At 42.1% G+C, this 22,201-nt stretch overlaps 1 protein-coding gene across 1 annotated transcript in view; it reads right to left on the bottom strand.

Annotated features, from left to right (window-relative positions):
• LOC129545709 (cytochrome P450 3A24-like) overlaps nucleotides 1-19,981 on the bottom strand; it is a 57,097-nt gene extending 37,116 nt beyond the window's left edge. The window contains exons 1-3 of the mRNA XM_055410234.2: nucleotides 19,631-19,981; nucleotides 11,522-11,615; nucleotides 9,319-9,371 (exon numbers count right to left, since the gene is read on the bottom strand). Of these exons, the coding sequence (XP_055266209.2) occupies nucleotides 9,319-9,371; nucleotides 11,522-11,615; nucleotides 19,631-19,701 (218 nt within the window). The 5' untranslated portion in view covers nucleotides 19,702-19,981. The remainder of the gene's footprint in view (nucleotides 1-9,318; nucleotides 9,372-11,521; nucleotides 11,616-19,630) is intronic.
• Nucleotides 19,982-22,201: the final 2,220 nt, after the last annotated feature.

Here is a 22,201-nt window from a genome sequence, read left to right as displayed (position 1 = left end):
ATGAATAACACACTAGAAGGAATTAATAGCAGAATGATTGAGGCAGAAGAATTGATAAATGACCTGGAGGACAGAATAGTGGAAATCTCTGCTGCAGAACAGAACATAGAAAAAAGAATGAAAAGAAATGAAGACAGCCTAAGAGACCTCTGGGACAACTTTAAACAAACCAACATTCATATTATAGGGGTCCCAGAAAGAGAAGAAAGAAAGAAAGGGCTTAAGAAAATATCTGAAGAGAAAACAGCTGAAAACTTCCCTAATATGGGAAAGGAAATAGTCAACCAAGTCCAGGAAGTACAGAGAGTCCTGGGCAGGATAAACCCAAGGAGGAGCACAGCAAGACACACAGTAATCAAGCTGACAAAAATTAAAGACAGAGATAAAACATTAAAATAACAAGGGAAAAATGACAACTAGCACACAAGCAAACTCTCATCAGGTTATCAGCAGATTTCTCAACAGAAACTCTACGAGCCAAAGGGAATGGCATGATATATTTAAAGTGATGAAAGGGAAGAAACTGCAACCAAGAATACTCTACCCAGAAAGACTCTCCTTCAGATTTGATGGAGAAATCAACAGCTTTCCAGTCAAGCAAAAGTTAAGAGAATTCAGCACCACCAAACCAGCTTTACAACAAACGCTAAATGAACTTCTCTAGGCAGGAGACACAAGAGAAGGAAAAGACCTACAGAAAATAAACCCCAAACAGTTAAGAAAACGGTAATAGAATCATTCATATCAATCATTACCTGAAATGTAATGGATTACCTTAAATGTAAATGGATTAAATGCACCAACCAAAAGACATACACTGGCCGGGTGGATGAAAACATATGCATGCATGCACTTCCACTTACCACAACACTCTGCTTGACTCCCCCCAAAACTGTATGTGATTGTTTTATATTGTTAAGTTAATCATGTTCCCATTAGGGCTTGCAATTGTAATTATCTTCTGTTTTTGACTATTGACTGTGAAAACTGATAAACTCTTTTACTATTGTGATTATGATACGAATACTCACTTAATAACACTATATCATGACTGGTCAACAGAAAAATAATAGAACTCTATATCACCCAAACTAGGATCTAACAGAAAAACCTGTAATCACTTTTTAAAATCCAGATGCGGGAGAAGGAACAAGATGGCGGAGGAATAGGACGGCGAGACCACTCTCTCCCCCACAAATTCATCAAAAGAACATTTGAACACGGAGTAAAGTCCACAAAACAACTTCTGAATGCTGGCAGAGGACGTCAGGCACCCAGAAAAGCAGCCCATTGTCTTCGAAAGGAGGTAGGAAAAAACATAAAAGATAAAAAGCGAGACAAAAGAAGTAAGGACGGAGCTCCGTCCCGGGAAGTGAGGCTTTAAAAAGAGAGAACTTTCCAAACACCAGGAAACACTCTCACTGGCGAATCTGTGGCGAGCCTTGGAAGCTCAGAGGGCCACATAACCCTCTTTTTTTTTTAAGATTTTTTAAAAACCCACAGATTACCCGCCAAACGGTAACTCCCAGCGGAGAAGCAGCGCAGACGCCTGCATACGCCATTAGCAAGCGGGGGCTGGGCAGGGAGGAGCCGGCTGAACTGCTTAGAGAGAGGACTGGGCTTGAACACCGCAAGAACAATTTGAGGGAACTGGGGAGAGCAAAGCAGACTGTGGGATAGCTTCCCCACGAAAAGGTGGAAAGCTCTAACCTACGACTCGGCCAGCCCCGCTCACAGAATAAAGGACTGAGCAGAGCGAGCCGGCTGCGGCTGGCCCATCCCCCATCCCCCGCCGAGACAGGCAGGGAGCGCAGCCAGAGCCGGAGCGGGCAACCGCGGCCCCAGAAAGGCATCTGATACAAACTGCAGACAGGCTTGTTGCTATTCAGGACTTCTTGGGCTCGGGCTGGTCGATATCCCCCTGAGAAGGTGCGCCGGTTGTACACCCAGAAAACTGAGTGGTGGGGACTGGGGAGGCGATAAGTCGCAGAGACCGCGCTCACCAAACACCTGGTCCCCTGAGCTGCTCGGACCGGGGAAGGCACAAAACGCAGGCCCAACCAAGTCTGCGCCTTTGTGGAGTACCTGAGAACCTGAACTTGAGCCGCTCAGACCTGGGAAGTGCATACAACCCGGCGCCGGCCTCAGACAGCTCCCGGCAAAGCAACCTAGAGCCTGTGCAGTATAGACTGGGACAGCATATGTGCTGTGAGCGGGGGCAAACCCAGTGTGGCCGAGACACTGTGAGCACTCCCCACAGACGCCAGAGATATTCGACTGCAGCGTTCCTCCCTTCCCAGAACAGGACTGAACAACTGAGCCACTCCCCACAGACGCCAGAGATATTCGACTGCAGCGTTCCTCCCTTCCCAGAACAGGACTGAACAACTGAGCCTTAAAAAATGTCCACCCACCCCCTAGTATCATGGCGGAAATTAGACACTGAAGAGACCAGCAAACAGAAGCTAAAACAGAGGGAACCACCTTGGAAATGACAGATAGAGACGTCTAGAGGCTACTCCAAGAATAAGACCAAAAACCAGAGGCAAGAGGCTTAAGGCCGAATCCTGAGAACACCAGAGAACTCCTGACTCCAGGGAACATTAATTGATAGGAGCTCATCAAACGTCTCCATACCTACACTAAAACCAAGCACCACCCAAGGGTCAACAAGTTCCAGAGCAAGACATACCATGCAAATTCTCCAGTAACACAGGAAACTAGCCCTGAGCTTCAATATACAGGCTGCCCAAAGTCACTCCAAACCCACTGACATCTCATAACTCATTACTGGACACTTCATTGCACTCCAGAGAGAACAAATCCAGCTGCACCCACCAGAACACCGACACAAGCTTCCATAACCAGGGAACTTTGACAAGTCACCTGTCCAACCCCACACACAGAGAGGAAACTACATAATAAAGAAATCTCCACAAACGGCCAGAAGAGGGAAAGGCCACCCCAAGCAAAGCATTATAAGCAAGATGAAGAGGCAGAGAAATACCCAGCAAGTAAAGGAACAAGATAAATGCCCACCAACACAAACAAAAGAGGAAGATATAGGGAATCTACCTGATAAAGAATTTCGAATTTTGGTGGTGAAAATGATTCAAAATCTTGAAAGCAAAATGGAGTTACAGATAAATAACCTGGAGAAAAGGACTGAGAAGATGGAAGAAAGGTTTAAGAAGGACTTAGAGGAAATAAAAAAGAGTCAATATACAATGAATAATGCAATAGATGAGATCAGAAACACTCTGGAGGGAACAAACAGTAGAATAACAGAGGCAGAAGACAGGATAAGAGAGCTAGAAGATAGAATTGTAGAAATAAATGAAACAGAGGAAAAAAGAAAAACAAATTAAAAGAAATGAGAACAATATTAGAGACCTCTGGGACAATGTTAAACGCTCCAACATTCGAATCATAGGAGTCCCAGAAGAAGAAGACAAAAACAAAGACCATGACAGAATACTTGAGGAGATAATAGTTGAAAACTTCCCTAAAATAGGGAAAGAAATAATCACCCAAGTCCAAGAAACCCAGAGAGTCCCCAACAGGATAAACCCAAGGCGAAATACTCAAAGACACATATTAATCAAATTAACAAAGATCAAACACAAAGAACAAATATTAAAAGCAGCAAGGGAAAAACAGCAAATAACACACAAAGGGATTCTCATAAGGATAACAGCCGATCTTTCAACAGAAACTCTTCAGGCCAGAAGGGAGTGGCAAGACATACTTAAAGTGATGAAAGAAAATACCCTACAGCCCAGATTACTATACCCAGCAAGGATCTCCTTCAAATATGAAGGAGAAATCAAAAGCTTTACAGACAAGCAAAAGCTGAGAGAATTCAGCATTACCAAACCAGCTCTCCAACAAATGCTAAAGGATCTTTTCTAGACAGGAAACACAGAAAGGGTGTATAAACTCGAACCCAAGGCAATAAAGAAAATGGCTACGGGATCGTACTTATCAATAATTACCTTAAACGTAAATGGGTTGAATGCCCCAACCAAAAGACAAAGGCTGGCTGAATGGATACAAAAACAAGACCCCCATATATGCTGTCTGCAAGAGACCCACCTCAAAACGAGGGACACATACAGACTGAAAGTAAAGGGCTGGAAAAAGATATTCCATGCAAATAGAGACCAAAAGAAAGCAGGAGTAGCAATACTCATATCAGATAAAATAGACTTTAAAACAAAGGCTGTGAAAAGAGACAAAGAAGGAAACTACATAATGATCAAAGGATCAATCCAAGATGAAGATATAACAATTATAAATATTTATGCACCCAACATAGGAGCACCGCAATATGTAAGACAATTACTAACAAGTATGAAAGGGGAAATTAACAATAATGCAATAATAGTGGGAGATTTTAATACCCCACTTACATCTATGGATAGATCAACTAAACAGAAAATTAACAAGGAAACACAAACTTTAAATGATACAATAGACCAGTTAGACCTAATAGATATCTATAGGACATTTCACCCCAAAACAATGAATTTCACCTTTCTCTCAAGCACACACGGAACCTTTTCCAGGATAGATCACATCCTGGGCCATAAATCTAGCCTTGGTAAATTCAAAAAAGGTGAAATCATTCCATGCATCTTTTCTGACCACAATGCAGTAAGATTATATCTCAATTACGGGAGAAAAACTATTAAAAATGCCAACATATGGAGGCTGAACAACACGCTGCTGAATAATGAACAAATCATAGAAGAAATCAAAAAAGAAATCAAAATATGCATAGAAATGAATGAAACACAACATCCCAAAACCTCTGGGACACTGTAAAAGCAGTGCTAAGGGGGAAGTTCATAGCAATGCAGGCACACATCAAGAAACAAGAAAAAAGTCAACTAAATAACCTAACTCTACATCTAAAGCAACTAGAAAAGGAAGAAATGAAGAACCCCAGGGTCAGTAGAAGGAAAGAAATCGTAAAAATTAGGGCAGAGATAAATGCAAAAGAAACAAAAGAGACCTTAGCAAAAATCAACAAACCCAAAAGCTGGTTCTTTGAGAAGGTAAATAAAATTGACAAACCACTAGCCAGACTTATCAAGAAACAAAGGGAGAAGAACCAAATCAATAAAATTAGAAATGAAAATGGAGAGATCACAACTGACAACACAGAAATACAAAGGATTATTAGAGAATACTATCAACAATTATATGGCAATAAAATGAATAACCTGGAAGAAATGGACAAATTCCTAGAAAAGTACAACTTTCCAAAACTGAACCAGGAAGAAATAGAAAATCTGAACAGACCCATCACAAGCACGGAACTAGAGGCTGTAATCAAGAAACTTCCAGCAAACAAAAGCCCAGGTCCAGACGGTTTCACAGCCGAATTCTACCAAAAATTTAGAGAAGAGCTAACACCTATTCTACTCAAACTCTTCCAGAAAATTGCTGAGGAAGGGAAACTTCCAAACTCATTCTATGAGGCCACCATCACCCTAATCCCAAAACCTGGTAAAGACCCCACAAAAAAAGAAAACTACAGGCCAATATCACTGATGAACATAGATGCAAAAATCCTTAACAAAATTCTAGCAATCAGAATCCAACAACATATTAAGAAGATCATACATCATGACCAAGTGGGCTTTATCCCAGGAATGCAAGGATTCTTCAATATCCGCAAATCAATCAACGTAATACACCACATTAACAAACTGAAAAATAAAAATCATATGATTATCTCAATAGATGCAGAGAAAGCCTTTGACAAAATTCAACATCCATTTATGATAAAAACCCTCCAGAAAGTGGGAATAGAAGGGACATACCTCAACATAATAAAAGCTATATATGACAAACCCACAGCAAACATTATCCTCAATGGTGAAAAACTGAAAGCATTTCCCCTAAAGTCAGGAACAAGACAAGGGTGCCCACTCTCTCACCACTACTATTCAACATAGTTCTGGAAGTTTTGGCCACAGCAATCACAGCAGAAAAAGACATAAAAGGAATCCAAATTGGAAAAGAAGAAGTAAAACTTTCACTGTTCGCTGATGACATGATCCTCTACACAGAAAACCCTAGAGACTCTACCAGAAAACTACTAGAGCTAATCAATGATTACAGTAACGTTGCAGGATATAAAATCAACACACAGAAATCCCTTGCATTCCTATACACTAATAATGAGAAAATAGAGAAATTAAGGAAACTATTCCATTCACTGTTGCAACGAGAAGAATTAAATACTTAGGAATATATCTACCTAAGGAAACAAAAGACTTGTACATAGAAAACTATAAAACACTACTGAAAGCAACCAAAGAGGACACTAATAGATGGAGAAATATACCATGTTCATGGATTGGAAGAATAAATATTGTAAAAATGAGTATACTACCCAAAGTAATTTATACATTAAATGCAATCCCTATCAAGCTACCAACGATATTTTTCACAGAACTGGAACAAATAACCTCACAATTTATATGGAAATACAAAAAACCTCGAATAGCCAAAGCAATCTTGAGGAAGAAAAATGGAACTGGGGGAATTAACCTGCCGGACTTCAGGCTCTACTACAAAGCCACAGTCATCAAGACAGTATGGTACTGGCATAAAGACAGAAATATAGATCAATGGAACAAAATAGAAAGCCCAGAGATAAATCCACGCACCTATGGACACCTCATCTTTGACAAAGGAGGCAAGAATATAAAATGGAGAAAAGACAGTCTCTTTAACAAGTGGTGCTCGGAAAACTGGTCAGCCACCTGTAAAAGAATGAAACTAGAACACTTCCTAACACCATACACAAAAATAAATTCAAAATGGATTAGAGAGGTAAATGTAAGACCAGAAACTATAAAACTCCTAGAGGAGAACGTAGGCAAAACACTCTCCGACATAAATCACAGCAGGATCCTCCATGACCCACCTCCCAGAATATTGGAAATAAAAGCAAAAATAAACAAATGGGACCTAATTAAAATCAAAAGCTTCTGCACAGCAAAGGAAACTATAAGTAAGGTGAAAAGACAGCCTTCAGAATGGGAGAAAATAATAGCAAATGAAGCAACAGATAAAGGATTAATCTCCAAAATATACAAGCAGCTCCTGCAGCTCAATTCCAGAAAAATAAATGACCCAATCAAAAAATGGACCAAAGAACTAAACAGACATTTCTCCAAAGAAGACATAAAGATGGCTAACAAACACATGAAAAAATGCTCAACATCCCTCATAATCAGAGAGATGCAAATCAAAACCACAATGAGATACCATTTCACACCAGTCAGAATGGCTGCTATCCAAAAGTCTACATGCAATAAATGCTGGAGAGGGTGTGGAGAGAAAGGAACCCTCTTACACTGTTGGTGGGAATGCAAACTAGTATAGCCACTATGGAGAACAGTGTGGAGATTCCTCAAAAAACTGGAAATAGAACTGCCATATGATCCAGCAATCGCACTCCTGGGCATACACACCGAGGAAACCAGAATTGAAAGAGACACATGTACTCCAATGTTCATTGCAGCACTGTTTATAATAGCCAGGACATGGAAGCAACCTAGATGTCCATCTGCAGACGAATGGATAAGAAATCTTTGGTACATATACACAATGGAGTATTATTCAGCCATTAAAAAGAATACATTTGAATCAGTTCTAATGAGGTGGATGAAACTGGAGCCTATTATACAGAGTGAAGTAAGCCAGAAAGAAAAACACCAATACAGCATACTAACGCATATATATGGAATTTAGAAAGATGCAAATGATAACCCTGTATACGAGACAGCAAAAGAGACACAGATGTATAGATCATTCTTTGGGACTCTGTGGGAGAGGGTGAGGGTGGGATGATTTGGGAGAATGTCATTGAAACACGTATGTTGTCATATGTGAAATGAATCACTAGTTCAGGGTCAATGCATGTTACAGGATGCTCGGGGCTGGTATGCGGGGATGACCCAGAGGGAGAATAAAGGGAGGAGGGAGGAGGGAGGTGGGAGGGGGGTTCAGGAGGGGGAACTTATGTAAACCCGGGGCGAATTCATGTCAATGTATGGCAAAACCAACCAATATAATATTGTAAAATAATTTGCCTCCAATAAAAAATAAATTAATTACCCAAAAAAAAAAATAAAATCCAGATGCATCTCAGAATTATCTTGAAATTTTTGAGAAATACAAATGCTCAGGTATTGCTTTTTTTCCTCCAGAGCTCCACATATGTTTCTAATAAGCAGTCATGTTTAAAAATAACTGGACTATATGATGATTTTTTACTTTTATCTAATTTATTTCACTTTTTCTATTTCATATTCAGTGATCCCATTTCATTTAGTTTATGTTCTCAAATTTCTCAATCTCTTCCTTCTTTTTTGATGTTCTTTCTTGAACCTTTATCAAGTGTAGTAGAAAAGCTTTTATATACTATATATAAATATGTATAATATATATATTTTAGAAAACTTATGAATTGTAGCCTAAGTAAAAAAAATATGACATTTCAATTCTACTTGTTTGACAGTATGAATAGAGTGCTAGATTTCTAATTAAAAAATAGATATGCAACAAGCAACAAAGGTTTATGGTATAGAATAGGGAACTATAGTCAATATCTTATAATAACCTATGATGGAAAATAATTTCAAAAATAATGTATGTGTGTTTGTATAACCAAATCACCTTGTGTTCACTTGAAACATTGTAAGTCAACTCTACTTCAATAAAATATATATATTTTAAAAAGAGAGAGAATCATGTGGGAAAGGGTCATAAAATGCATTTATTGGCACGTGTTAGAAGGTTTTGGAATAATGCATTTTATGCAACAATTAAAGGCAACCTAAGGAGAGAAAATGAGATGGCTGGATGGTATCACTGACTCTGTGGACATGAGTTTGAGGGAACTCCGGGAGTTGGTGATGGACAGGGAGGCCTGGTGTGCTGTGATTCATGGGGTTGCGGAGAGTCGGACATGACTGAGCGACTGAACTGAACTGAACTGAAGGAGAGAAAAAATGGGGGGAAGAGTGAGACAATGACCGAGAGTGACGCGAGGAGTCCCTGGGTGTCAAAGTCTGGAGAAAGGTGATGACCTGTGACCCTCCAGGCCTGATTCAGACTGTGGACCTGAATACCTCATGGCCTCTAGAATCTCTGGTCAAATTGGTCTCCAAAGCTTTACAACAAAATGACTTCATTCCAAGAAGCTCTGGACTGAGACTGCCCTCCATACCAAGTGGGGAGGGAGCATGGCTAATTATAACAAGTGTATCCAATGGAAGTTTCCAGAATACTCACCCCCACATTTTCCCATACTTTTTAAAACATTCTTCATCAAATTCACAAACACCCTACAAGGAAAAACAATATTACATTATTAATATACTGTATTGAACCCTACCTCTAATTCACAAAACTATTTTTCACTGGCAGTTGGAGGGAAGTTCTTATTCACAAATGTTTTAAGGGAAAGGAAAGAAAATGGAGGAGATATTTGAAACTGATAATTTAAAATCACACTTAAATTTTCTTTGAATATTATAGATACTAAACACTTACCCCTCTCAGTGAATACTAATTACTCCTCGGCTTCCTGAAGGCTTTTCCTCGTGCATGTGTTGTCTAAAATCTCTTAATCTCCAATCCCCCATGGACATGTGAGAAAACTGGAAATGAGGGAAGTAAGGGTTTCCTATACACACTTTTATTTCCTAGTTAAGCAGCCTTTTCATTTATCTCATGAGAATTCTAGCGGAATAAGGAAGTTAAAGCACCAGAGATGTCTTTTAATCCCACAGATTTAAATAAGTCTAAGGAGTGTGTGCTGAATGAGAAAGTAAGTGTGTGAATGAATGACAAAATGGACTCGCCTTCTAGTTTTCCAGCTCAACACAGAAAAAATGGGAAGATGCCACAACTACACACAGGACAATGCGGTTTAAATGCCTGGCCTGAGTTTTTACTCCTATAACTTAAAAAAAAAAGCCTTTTGCTAAGTTTCTATTGCAATATTCAAACTGTGGTGTTGGAGAGGACTCTTGAGTGTCCCCTGGACTGCAAGGAGATCAAACCAGTCAATCCTAAAGGAAATCAACCCTGAATATTCATTGGAAGGACTGATGCTGAAGTTGAAGCTCCAATACATTGGCCACCCGATGCAACAAGCTGACTCATTGGAAAAGACCCTGATACTGGAGAAGTGGGTGACAGAGGATGAGATGGTTGGATGGCATCACCGACTCAATACATCAGTTTGAGCCAGCTCCAGGAGATGGTGAAGGGCAGGGAACCCTGGTGTGCTGCAGTCCACGGGATCACAAAGAGTTGGACACAACTGAGTGACTGAACAACAAACAACAAAGCAAATGAAGATCTCAGAAACGTGGGTTTTTTAGGTGCATCTACTGAGTTCACCTGGGAAAGGTGGAGAGGAAATGACTGCTTCTTCAAATGGAAAATGTTCAGGAAGTTCCGAGGCAGTAATGAGACAGCGAAGAGCTCAGGTGGGAGAATCAGGGTCTGAGAAACAAGCCTCATGTCTGCAGGACAGGAAATCTGAGTCAGAGAACATCCTGCACACAGGGCTCTACCCCTGCACGTGGGGACGCAGCTCACGGCCTTCAGTTCAGGGGCAGGGCCTGGGGGAGGCAGGGCTGGATGAATATCAGAATTCACAGTCCATCTGCCACCTGGTACACTCCTTTCAGTTAAATTAAACTTCTAATAACTTTTGTCAAATCATATCCTTTCTATTTTTGTGTATATGATTCTGCCTTATTTTTAAAAACTCCACAACTTATTTAGTGGTTAAATATCTGAAGTAAATAGACAAGCTTGCCTCAGTTACACTCATTCCCTGCTCAAACTCACCCATGAGGTGCCTGCTTTGAAGGCACAGAAGAAAAGCAGAAAGCATTTGTTTCATCTCTCAAATCCCATAAGATGTCATGTGTAGCAAGAGGCAGAGCAGAAAATGGAAAAAACAGTGCAGGCATTAGCAGTTCTTGAGAGAATCCAAGTATGTGCAAATTACCTGATACATTAAAAATTAAAGTGTCCAAGCAATTCAGGAGGAAAGGGACAAAAGGTACCCAGAGCTTATGTTACCAACAAGGCACATCTGACACTAGTGTACACAGTATAATGAGCCACGACCAGGCATCCCTTCATGCTTTTCTCCTGAAAATTAGTAGGGCTGTGCCTTGCTGGGAGTCTGCACCTGGCAGAAGGAAGATCCTCTTCACAAAGCTTACAAGATGGAACTTCAAGTCCTGTGCTGACTCAGCCAAGAGAGCTCGACTGTCTGAAGAGGCAAACCTGAGGCTCCTGACAGCTGACAATAGAGGCCTGGGATAAAGAGGGCATGTGTGGTGGGGTCTACGATGCCACTTCTGGGAAGTAAGAAAACTCTCAACTGCTTCCTGAGGAGAATTTTTATTATGGAACTCAGCTGGGATTTGCAACCATAAGAAGCAAAAAAGGGACATTAAGCAACACGCACCTTTAGGTAGGACAGAATGTTTCCAAAATAAGGTAGAGGTCTTGGCCCAGGAACTCCCAACTTCTTAAAAAGCCCATAACAATAAGTTCCATATCTATGAATTGAGAGGGAAAATCCAGGTCAGGGATTGTGGAATAAGTGCTGGAGCTGGAGTAATATGTAGGCGATACATAATAACAACAATTCCAAAAGCAATAAATACTTTCACTCATCATCTCCTTTCCCACCTCCATAGTGAGACCACAAATAGCAGCTGAAGTCTTGATGGTCCCAATCCTAGAGTGGATGCTTGATAGATATTTACAATTTGAAAGCTCGTGGGAGGTTTAGGCTACAACTCCTCCAGAAAACTCATTCATATATATTTAGTAAGTTGACTCTTCCATGATTTAGAGATTCTCATTCTAAATACGCAGGGGAAATTTTTTTTCTGTCTCAAACATGAGATTTTGGATAACTGCATCCACCCAATGACAGAGTTACTAGAGCATAACATGGCACTATTCTTATACTTATCCTTCCCTTGATGCTGTTGTTGTTGTTTAGTCACTCAGTCATGTCTGACTTTTTGTGACCCCATGGACTGCAGGACTCCAGGCTTCGCTGCCCTTCACCATCACCTGGAATTTGCTTAGATTCATGTCCATTGAGTCAGTGATGCTATCCAACCATCTCATCCTCTGTCACCCCCTTCTACTCCTGCCCTCAATCTTTCCCTGCATCAGGGTCTTTTCCAAGGAGTCAGTTCTTTGCATGGGAGCTCCCGCCATGATCTGACCTCATTTCAAGATCTGATTCTTCTTTCTTTATTTATTTTTAAAATTTTAATTGGAGGCTAATTACTTTACAATATTGTATTGGTTTTGCCATACATTGACATGAATCTGCCCTGGGTGTACATGTGTTCTTCTTAACTCTGTCTTCACAAGCAGGCATTAAAACAAGCACAGCTTTTTATTTTAATTAAAATAATATTAGTTTATTAAGCATAACTTGCTTTATTATTTAATGGCAATTCAGTTCAGTTCAGCCACTCAGTCCTGTCCGACTCTTTGCAACCCCATGGACTGAAGCACACCAGGCCTCTCTGTCCATCACCAATTCCCAGAGTTTACTCAAACTCATGTGCATGAGTCGGTGATGTCATCCAACCATCTCATCCTCTGTCGTCCCCTTCTTCTCTCACCTTCAATCTTTCCCAGCATCAGGGTCTTTTCCAATGAGTCAGTTCTTTGCATCAGGTGGCCAATGTATTGGAGTTTCAGCTTTAGCATCAGTCCTTCCAATTCAGGACTGATTTCCTTTAGGATTGTCTGGTTGGATCTCCTTGAAGTCCAAGGGACTCTCAAGAATCTTCTCCAACAACACAGTTCAAAAGCATCAATTCAGCAATAAATGCTGGAGAGGGTGTGGAGAAAAGGGAACCTTCTTACACTGTTGGTGGGAATGCAAACTAGTACAGCCACTACGGAGAACAAAGTGTGGAGATTCCTTAAAAAACTGGAATGGAACTGCCATATGACCCAACAATCCCACTGCTGGGCATATACACCGAGGAAACCAGAATTGAAAGAGACACGTGTACCTCAATGTTCATCACAGCACTGTTTATGGAACCTAGATGTCCATCAACAAACGAATGGATAAGAAAGCTGTGGTACATATACACAACGGAATATTACTCAGCCACAAGGAGATCCAACCAGTCCATTCTAGAGGAGATCAATCCTGGGTGTTCATTGGAAGGACTGATGCTGAAACTGAAACTCCAATACTTTGGCCACCTCATGCGACGAGTTGACTCACTGGAAAAGACTCTGATGCTGGGAAGATTGGGGGCGGGAGGAGACGGGGACGACAGAGAATGAGATGGCTGGATGGCATTACCAGCTCGATGGACATGAGTTTAAGTGAACTCTGGGAGTTGGTGATGGACAGGGAGGCCTGGCGTGCTGTGATTCATGGCGTCACAAAGAGTCGGACACGACTGAGCGACTGAACTGAACTGAACTGAAAAAGAATACATTCGAATTAGTTCTAATAAGGTGATGAAACTGGAGCCTATTATACAGAGTGAAGTAAGCCAGAAAGAAAAACACCAATACAGTATACTAATGCATATATATGGAATTTAGAAAGATGGTAACGATAACCCTGTATGCGAGACTGCAAAAGAGACACAGATGCATAGAACAATCTTTTGGACTCTGTGGGAGAGGGCGAAGGTAGGATGATTTGGGAGAATGGCATTGAAACATGTATATTATCATATGTGAAACGAATTGCCAGTCCATGTTCGATGCATGATACAGGATGCTCAGGGTTGGTGCACTGGGATGACCCAGAGGGATGAGATGGGGATGGAGGTAGGAGGGGGGTTCAAGATGGGGAACACATGTACACCCGGGGCGGATTCATGTCAATGTGTGGCAAAACCAATACAATAATGTAAAGTAATTAGCCTCCAATTAAAGTAAATAAATTTATATTAAAAATCAACAAAAGCATCAATTCTTTGTTGCTCGCTTTCTTTCCAACTCCACAGCCATACATGACTACTGGAAAAACCATAGCTTTGACTAGACGGACATTTGTTGCTAAAGTAATGTCTCTGCTTTTTAATATGCTATCAAGGTTGGTCATAGCTTTTCTTCCAAGGAGCAAGTGTCTTTTAATTTCATGGCTGCAGTCACCATCTGCAGTGATTTTGGAGCCCAAAGAAATAAAGTCTCCCATGGCAGATTCATGTCGATGCATGCAAAACCAATACAAGTAAAACAAATAAATAAATAAATTCTCTCTCATTTATTTAAAAAAAAAGAAATAAAGTCTCTCACTATTTCCATTGTTTCCCTATCTATTTGCCATGAAGTGATGGGACCAGATGCCATGATCTTAGTTTTCTGAATGTTGAGTTTTAAGCCAGCTTTTTCACTCTCCTCTTTCACTTTCATCAAGAGGCTCTTTAGTTCTTCTTTGCTTTCTGCCATAAAGGTGGTGTCATAAGGGTGGCAATATGTCTTTACAAACTAATTATCTAAACAATTAAATTGAGGCAGTTAGCATAACTACCCCAAACTTGGGAAATGTAAACTCAATGGTTACTATAGTGACACAATGACTTGAATTGCATCAGTGGTTGTGTAAATGCTTAACACCTGGAGCTAAAAATGGAACTATATTTTGCCTACCTACCTGAGTCAATTATATGATACCAATGAGTGTATCTGGGCTTCCCAGGCAGTCAGTTGCAAAGAATCTGCCCACCAATGCAGGAGACCTGGGAGATATTGGTTTGATCCCAGGGATAGGAAGGTCCCTGGAGGAGAAAACAGCAACCCACTCCAGTACTCTTGCCTGGGGAATCCCATGGACAGAGGAGCCTGGTGGGCTACAGTCCATAGGGTTGCCAACAGTCAGACATGACTGAAGCAACTTATCAAGGACACACAAGTCAAGTGTGAACCAACTGAATTAAGACTATTTTTTAAAATTTAAAACTTTTTCACCTGTTAACAAAATATATCCTTTATACTCATTTTTCACTCCATTCTTATCATCTTTCCTATCAGTAAGTGATCAGCTTAACATGCTCAGTGTCTATTTTCTGTATGTGTTCTTAGAGAACATATAAGCATGCCTCATGTGCAGATGCTTTTATTTACTCTCTACCATTTTTTTGTGTGACTGCACTTAACAGTATGCAGGACATGCATTATCTTTGTTCCTAGACCAAGGGATCAAACTTGGGCTCTTGGCAGTGACAGTGAAAAGTCCTAACCTTTGTACCACCAGGGAATTCTCTCTTTAATATTTTTTATTTTGAGATAATAGTACATTCATAAGAATTTATAAGAAATAGTGCAGAGATCTCATTTACTCTTAACCCAGTACCACCCAATGGAGACATCTTTAAAAACTACAGAGTAACCCAACATACACACACACCCAGGTACAGTTTTGCAGTCTCTGATTTGTTACACATGGTTTATGTGGTTAACATATTGGCCTAAAAATTTCAAGTGGAAGATTCCAGAAATAATTTGTAAGTTTTAAATTGCGCATTGTTCTGAGCAGCGTGATGAAATTTTGCTCCATCTGACAAAATGTGAACCATCCCTTTCTCCAGTTCATCATGACTGTTAGTCATTTAGAAGCTGACTTAATCATCAGATCAACTGTCATGGTATCACAGTGCTTATGTTCAACTCTTAAGTTGTAATGGTTGAATTCTTGAAACACAGTTGTTCTTATCTGTAGAATGAAAACTGTGCTCAAGTCTTCCATTGCCATTATAGAAACTGAGCACCTTTCAGCTACACCCATGTCTCTATCGTCAGGCAATTTGGTTGATTTGGACTACAAAGAAGGATGATTGACCCTTATGTTCCCTGAAACTGTAGAAATGACCCAATGACTAAAGGATCCACTTTCAGACTATTCCCCACCTTGTGGCATCTGGTCCTCCAACCAGTGTTACTCACCTGCTACAGTGCCCCAGGTGCACTCGTTTTCCTGAAGATGCTCAATCACAAAGCAGCTAGATTACTGCCTCTGACTTCAACTATCTTAAAAACCAATCGAGGCTGGTTTTCCCTATAGCAGGCCTGTGTGCAAGCCCACGACTCAGGGTTCTGGATCTTTACAAGTCTGCTCACTCTAGTGTTACTGAAAGAGTGCTGAGGGAAGAGGCTGCCATCAATGGTTTAAACATGAACTTGCTAGACCTCCAAGGCTAACTCTGTACAGTCTTACTAATTTGTAAGGTATGGCTGAAAAGCAGGCTGTGTATAAATGGTTCAAAATGCCCTATAGGCACTTTCACCAGTCTTCAGTAACCTTCCCATGGAGGCAAAAGACACTTTGTATGACCAAAAATGAGTGGCCATAGAATGTTCCAGAATATTGGATTAAGCTCCTGTCGCTCATTCTTTGGAAGCTAGCCTTTAAGGTAACACAGGTTCAAATTTCTGTATAAATCCAGCAATCTTACAATATGTGTTAAGAGAAACCCAAAAATATTTCATGGAAGGACCTATGTTGGAAGTGCCCACGGACGTATATTGGCCAAGCCATGTTGGCAATATCTATCTTGCCCCCAGAGCAAGTGGTGAAGGTGTGGGCACCAACTGCCACAACCAAGGGGTGGCCTGGGCTATTCCCACCCAAGTTCCTTTCTCTGTCTTCACAACCAAGGCAAAGCTGGCTTCTGCTTCTGAACCTTCAGTGTGCTGCTGCTGCTGCTGCTAAGTCACTTCAGTCGTGTCCGACTGTGTGTGACCCCATAGACAGCAGCCCACCAGGCTCCCCCGTCCCCGGGATTCTCCAGGCAAGAACACTGGAGTGGGTTGCCATTTCCTTCTCCAATGTGTGAAAGTGAAAAGTGAAAGTGAAGTCGCTCATGTCAGACTCGTAGCGACCCCATGGACTGCAGCCCACCAGGCTCCTCCGTCCATGGGATTTTCCAGGCAAGAGTACTGGAGTGGCTTGCCATTGCCTTCTCCGTTCAGTGTGCTACATGAACTCAAAAGTGATGCCAGGCCATTGAGTGACCATGTTGGCAACACTGGTCCCACAGAGGGATCTGGTCTAGTGTCTAAATCATATGGTTCCACCAAGGCAGCAGATGGACTGAGTGAATTCTTTGGTTTATTTCCAGCTCCCCACTTTTTGGTACACTGATGCTTCTTTGGGTAAAAAGGAAGAGGCTAAAGATAAAGCCAATCATTTTCATACTTTTTGAACTACATCAGCATAACGACAGCATCGCCTGCAGTGACTGATTCCTAGCTGTACCAGTACCTTCTCAGGCTACAGGGATGTTTGCCTGGTGGGGACACTGGCTAGTATCAGCCCCACTGTCAGATGGACCACACACAGTGTGATTTAGATTGTATCTTGTCCCCAGGCTTCAAGCAAATGAGATGCCAACCTTCTGGACCTTGTGTGGGATCAGGTCTGAGGAGAGTATCTCTGAGAGGTCTGCTCTGAGGAATGAGGAATATTCTCCCCTCCATCACTATCTCTTTCTGGATGCCTCTCATATCATCACCGGCTCCCAGGCATGTATACTCATCCGCCCTGAAGACTAAAATAGCTTGCTGGACAAGTATATTTAAAAAGATATATCACGGGAATATATTTATACACTAGATTCAGATTCCAGGCATTATTCTAGAGGGTGATTTTTTTTACATACCTTTCTAGGTACTGGACAACAGTCCTCTTTTATCCTTCAGGGGAAAAAAACACATGCTGGAAATACTCATATCAATTTTTTAAGTGAAGTGAAAGTTGTTTAGTCGTGTCCAACTCTTTGGGATCCCCAACTAGACAGTCCATGGAATTCTGCAGGCCAGAGTACTGGACTTTATAGCTGTTCTCTTCTTCAGGGGATCTTCCCAACCCAGGGATCGAATCCTGGTCTCCCGCATTGCAGGCGGCTTCTTTACCAGCTGAGCCACAAGGGAAGCCCGAGAATACTGGAGTGGGCAGCCTATCCCTTCTCTAGAAGATCATCACAACACAGGAATCAAACCTGGGTCTCCTGCACTGCAGGCGGATTCTTTACCAACTGAGCTATCAGGGAAGCCCCAATTCCGACAGAGTTTAATTTCATTCTATTTAGTACTAGATTCAACTATATAGAATGAAATTAAACCCCACCAATTAATTTTATAATATGAGACAGAAAATATGTTGCTGCAATACTTTGGATTCCTAGTATTTCTTTCGAAGAATTAAAATGAGGTTAACATTATTCATGTGCTTGTCATCATTATTTCCTATACTAAAGAAAAGTGAAATTGACATAGGGCCCATATGTGATTTGGAAGGGTATCTCTAACCACTTGTTGAAAATAACTCCTCTCCCAACCTAATCCATGATACCAGGTAGTCCACCACTTAAAGGAATTCTTCTGTTAGATGGTTTTAATTCATCCTTCTGTGCCATGCTTAAAGAGGAAAACGTGCTTAAAATCCAAATTGGACTCTGGGGCTTGTGACAGTGTAGGCTTAGCAGATTTTTATCACAGGGAAAATAAATTTGTACACTGATGTTAACCCTTCCAGAGATTAAAAGAAAAGGCGAGAGAAATGAATATAATCTCAAGATTTCTGCCAAGTCTCCCTAGATCTTAAGATTTCTCATCTGGGGCTCCATAGTTCTGCAGAGTACAGGGTGGGGGAATTGAGTCTTAGGAAGCGATGCCCTGAGGAGGGGCACAGAAAGGGGGAAGGGCTGAGCATGACAAGAAGGGTGATTGGTCTTCAGGTCCCCAACAAAGTCTGGGGGCACCCAGTGCCTTGTGTAAATAACACCAAGGAAGGAGGGTCTGGAGCAGGAACTCCTGAGTGACAAAGGGGGCAACCCTTCTAATGTCTCTTGCAGCAGATACAGAATCCAGAAGTCAGAGATAATGAAACAAAAACCCAGGTTACTTCTTGCCTCCAAGATCCCCAGCCTGAAATTCCCCAGTTTGTAGCCTGGAATTCCCCAGTGGGAAGCAGTGAGGACTACACTGCACATGGGCCAGTTGTTTTTAATTTGCCTTTGATGGACTCTGGTTGACTACTCTGCTGCTGCTAAGTCGCTTCAGTTGTGTCCAGCTCTGTGCAACCGCACAGACGGCAGCCCACCAGGCTCCCCTGTCCCTGGGATTCTCCAGGCAAGAACATTGGAGTGGGTTGACATTTCCTTCCCCAATGCATGAAAGTGAAGTTGCTCAGTCGTGTCCAACTCTTCACGACCCCATGGACCGCAGCCTACCAGGCTCCTCTGTCCACGGTATTTTCCAGGCAAGAGTACTGGAGTGGGGTTGACTACTCTAGGTCCATGCAAACTGGCAGTCAATCAGAGGGTCATTCACAGGAGCAAAGAATGTCACAAACCCTCCTAACTATGCTAACAGCAACTCGGGAGTAAAGTTACCTCCTTCAACAGATGTGGGTAAGATCAATAATAACCCATTTGGTGCCCATAGCACCTGATGCTTGAGCAACTTCCCCTCCACTTACTTTGAACTTTAAAAAACTAAGGGAACCCCCTTTTCTGCTTAGCACCCCAAGACCCAGGTTACAGAGGAGATGAGCCTGATGGTTACTCACACATAGAAGAGCACCAGGCTGATAGCCAGGAGAACCCAGGTTTCCACGGAAAAGCTTGGGATGAGCTCCATGGCCACTTTTCTTGGCGATTCCCTCCTCTGAGTTTCCTTTTAGCTGTGTGTGCTGCTCTCTGCCTGCCTCTGAGTGTGGAGCTTCTGTTCACTTCAGGTGGAGATTCAGTGCGGTTGGGAGATTTATGTGCTGAGAAAGGAGGTGGAGCTGGAGCTGCAACCAATAGAAGAGCCACCTGGGCTCCACCTGCAGGAGCCTTCTCTGCCTTGGTATTTGGCCAAGCACCACACGCACTTCAGTTTGACCTCCCTTGAGTTCATATTCTGTACGAAATCAATAAACAAGTCAATCAGTGTTATCAGTAAGCCCAAAGGTTACAGAAACTCAGACAAAGCCACTGGATTTAACTCTCCTCTAAACCTCCCTGTCTCTATGGCTGCCTGTAGTCCAAAATATTTGAAATCTTTCAAATAAGATGGTGCTGGTTGAGTCGCTAAGTTGTGTCCAACTCTTTTGGGACCCCATGGACTGCAGCCCACCAGGCTCCTCTGTCCATGGGAATTCCCAGGCAAGAATACTGGAGTGGGTTGCCATGCCTTTCTCCAGGGGATCTTCCCAATCCAGGCATCAAACCAGCATCTCTTATGTCTCCTGCATTGGCAAGCTGGTTCTTTACTGCTAGGGCCACCTGGGAAGTCCAGGCATCCACATACCCCTGCTGAATTCCAGATGGGAGCAGTATGAGGGATAAGCATCAAGAAATTACAATGGCTCATTATCAGCACTCTGAACCAAGTCCAGCATCTGCTTGGCCTAGGTAACCATGGATTATGTGAAAAACAAAACCTCGAAGGTTCTTAAAACTTAATAGAAACACAAGACATGTAAGCTGTGTTTGTGCACTTCCTTCTCCCTTTATCCTGTCTCACTTTCACTCCTTCTGCAGAAAGTAATACTCATCTCTTGCTAACTTTTTCCCTCACTCTGGCCTGAAAGTCCCCAGGGCTGTCTTATACTGTCTTGAGTGGGTGGAAGTCTCATTAATAAAGTACAGTATGACCCAACTATGCCTCCTGCCCTATTTTACTTCCTTGTGAGCTTGTCATGGAGCATGACATTTCTGTCATCATAGTTTTTCATCTCTGGTTTCAGGCTTTCTCCAGGAGGCCCCTGTTAAAATCTACAGCTTCCACTGAGAGTTATAATGTTTGAACACATCTATTCATCTGTCCATTGCTTCAGGTGGGTGACTGTCAGGTGCTGGTACTGTGTTGTGGGCTAGAAGTTATACAGTTCTGTCCCTTGGGGGCAGCCTTTCAGTGAAGGAAGTGAGACACACAACCAAGCTATGAGGCATATCTTTGGAGTCTTTGGGAAAATGGAGGCCCTAGAGAGAGGCAGCAAAGGAGAGAAATGGATGCAAGCTTGAGTACCAACAAAGGACAGACCTGGGAAGCTGGAAGATGACCCCAGGGAAAGTGAAGTGAACGTGAAAGTTGCTCAGTCATGTCTCTTTGCCACCCCATGAACTATAACACAGTCCATGAAATTCTCCAGGCCAGAATACTGGACTGGGTAGCCTTTCCCTTCTCCAGGGTATCTTCCCAAACCAGGGATCGAACCCTGGTCTCCCGCATTGCAAGTGAATTCTTTACCAGCTGAGCCAGAAGGGAAGCCCAAGAATACTGGAGTGGGTAGCCTATCCCTTCTCCAGGGGATCTTTCTGACCTAGGAATTGAATCAGGAACTGTTGCATTGCAGGTGGATTCTTTACCAACTGAGCTATCAGGGAAGCAAGTCAGATAGAAAGTCCGAGGGATTTTGATACATTTCTGCCCCCTTTTGGTGCCTTCTCTGGGTACCTTTGGGGCTTCCCTGGAGGCTCAACTGTAAACAATCTGCCAGTAATGTAGGAGACTCAGGTTCAATCCCTAGGTCAGGAAGATCCCCTAGAGAAGGGAATGGCTACCTACTCCAGTATTCCTGCCTGGAGAATCCTATGGACAGAGGAGCCTGATGGACTCCTGCCCATGGTGTTGCAAAGAGTGGGACACGACTGAGCAACTAAGCACATACACACACTGGGTACCTTTAAGGAGGGTCATGTTAAAATCCCCCATGTATATATATAGAAAGTGAAACTCAGTGACTGCAAATGGCTTCCAAACAGCTATTGATCAAAACATGTTATAAATAATATAAAGAAAGTTGGCAAGTCTTCTGCTCTGAAATGCCAATATTCAAAGCTTGCAGTTTCATGATGAGGGTCACTGTGAAACAGTGAGACCCAAGGCTGAAGCAGCAATTTGGTTAAAAGTTCGGCTCCTATCTCCGTGTCTAACCCTGCCCAGGGTCTCCCCCATGGGTCTCCAGAACCCAGGACTTCATCTCACCTCAGGAGAAACAAGGACAGATGCTTGTCACGACAGGTGCTTGTCACCTGTCTACACTCCCTAATAAGAGGAACACAAAATACATCCCCCATGAAGAGATTACGGTGTCATCTGATAACTACTGACAACTTGATTCACTCAGCTAAACCCACAGCCTTTTTATTCT

Source organism: Moschus berezovskii, chromosome 27 (assembly GCF_049115385.1).
Source record: "Moschus berezovskii isolate FMDL1 chromosome 27, NW_MosBer_1.0, whole genome shotgun sequence".
NCBI lineage: Eukaryota > Metazoa > Chordata > Mammalia > Artiodactyla > Moschidae > Moschus > Moschus berezovskii.
The sequence above is the reverse complement of the archived record's forward strand: the minus strand, read 5'-3'. Positions and strand labels throughout refer to the sequence as shown.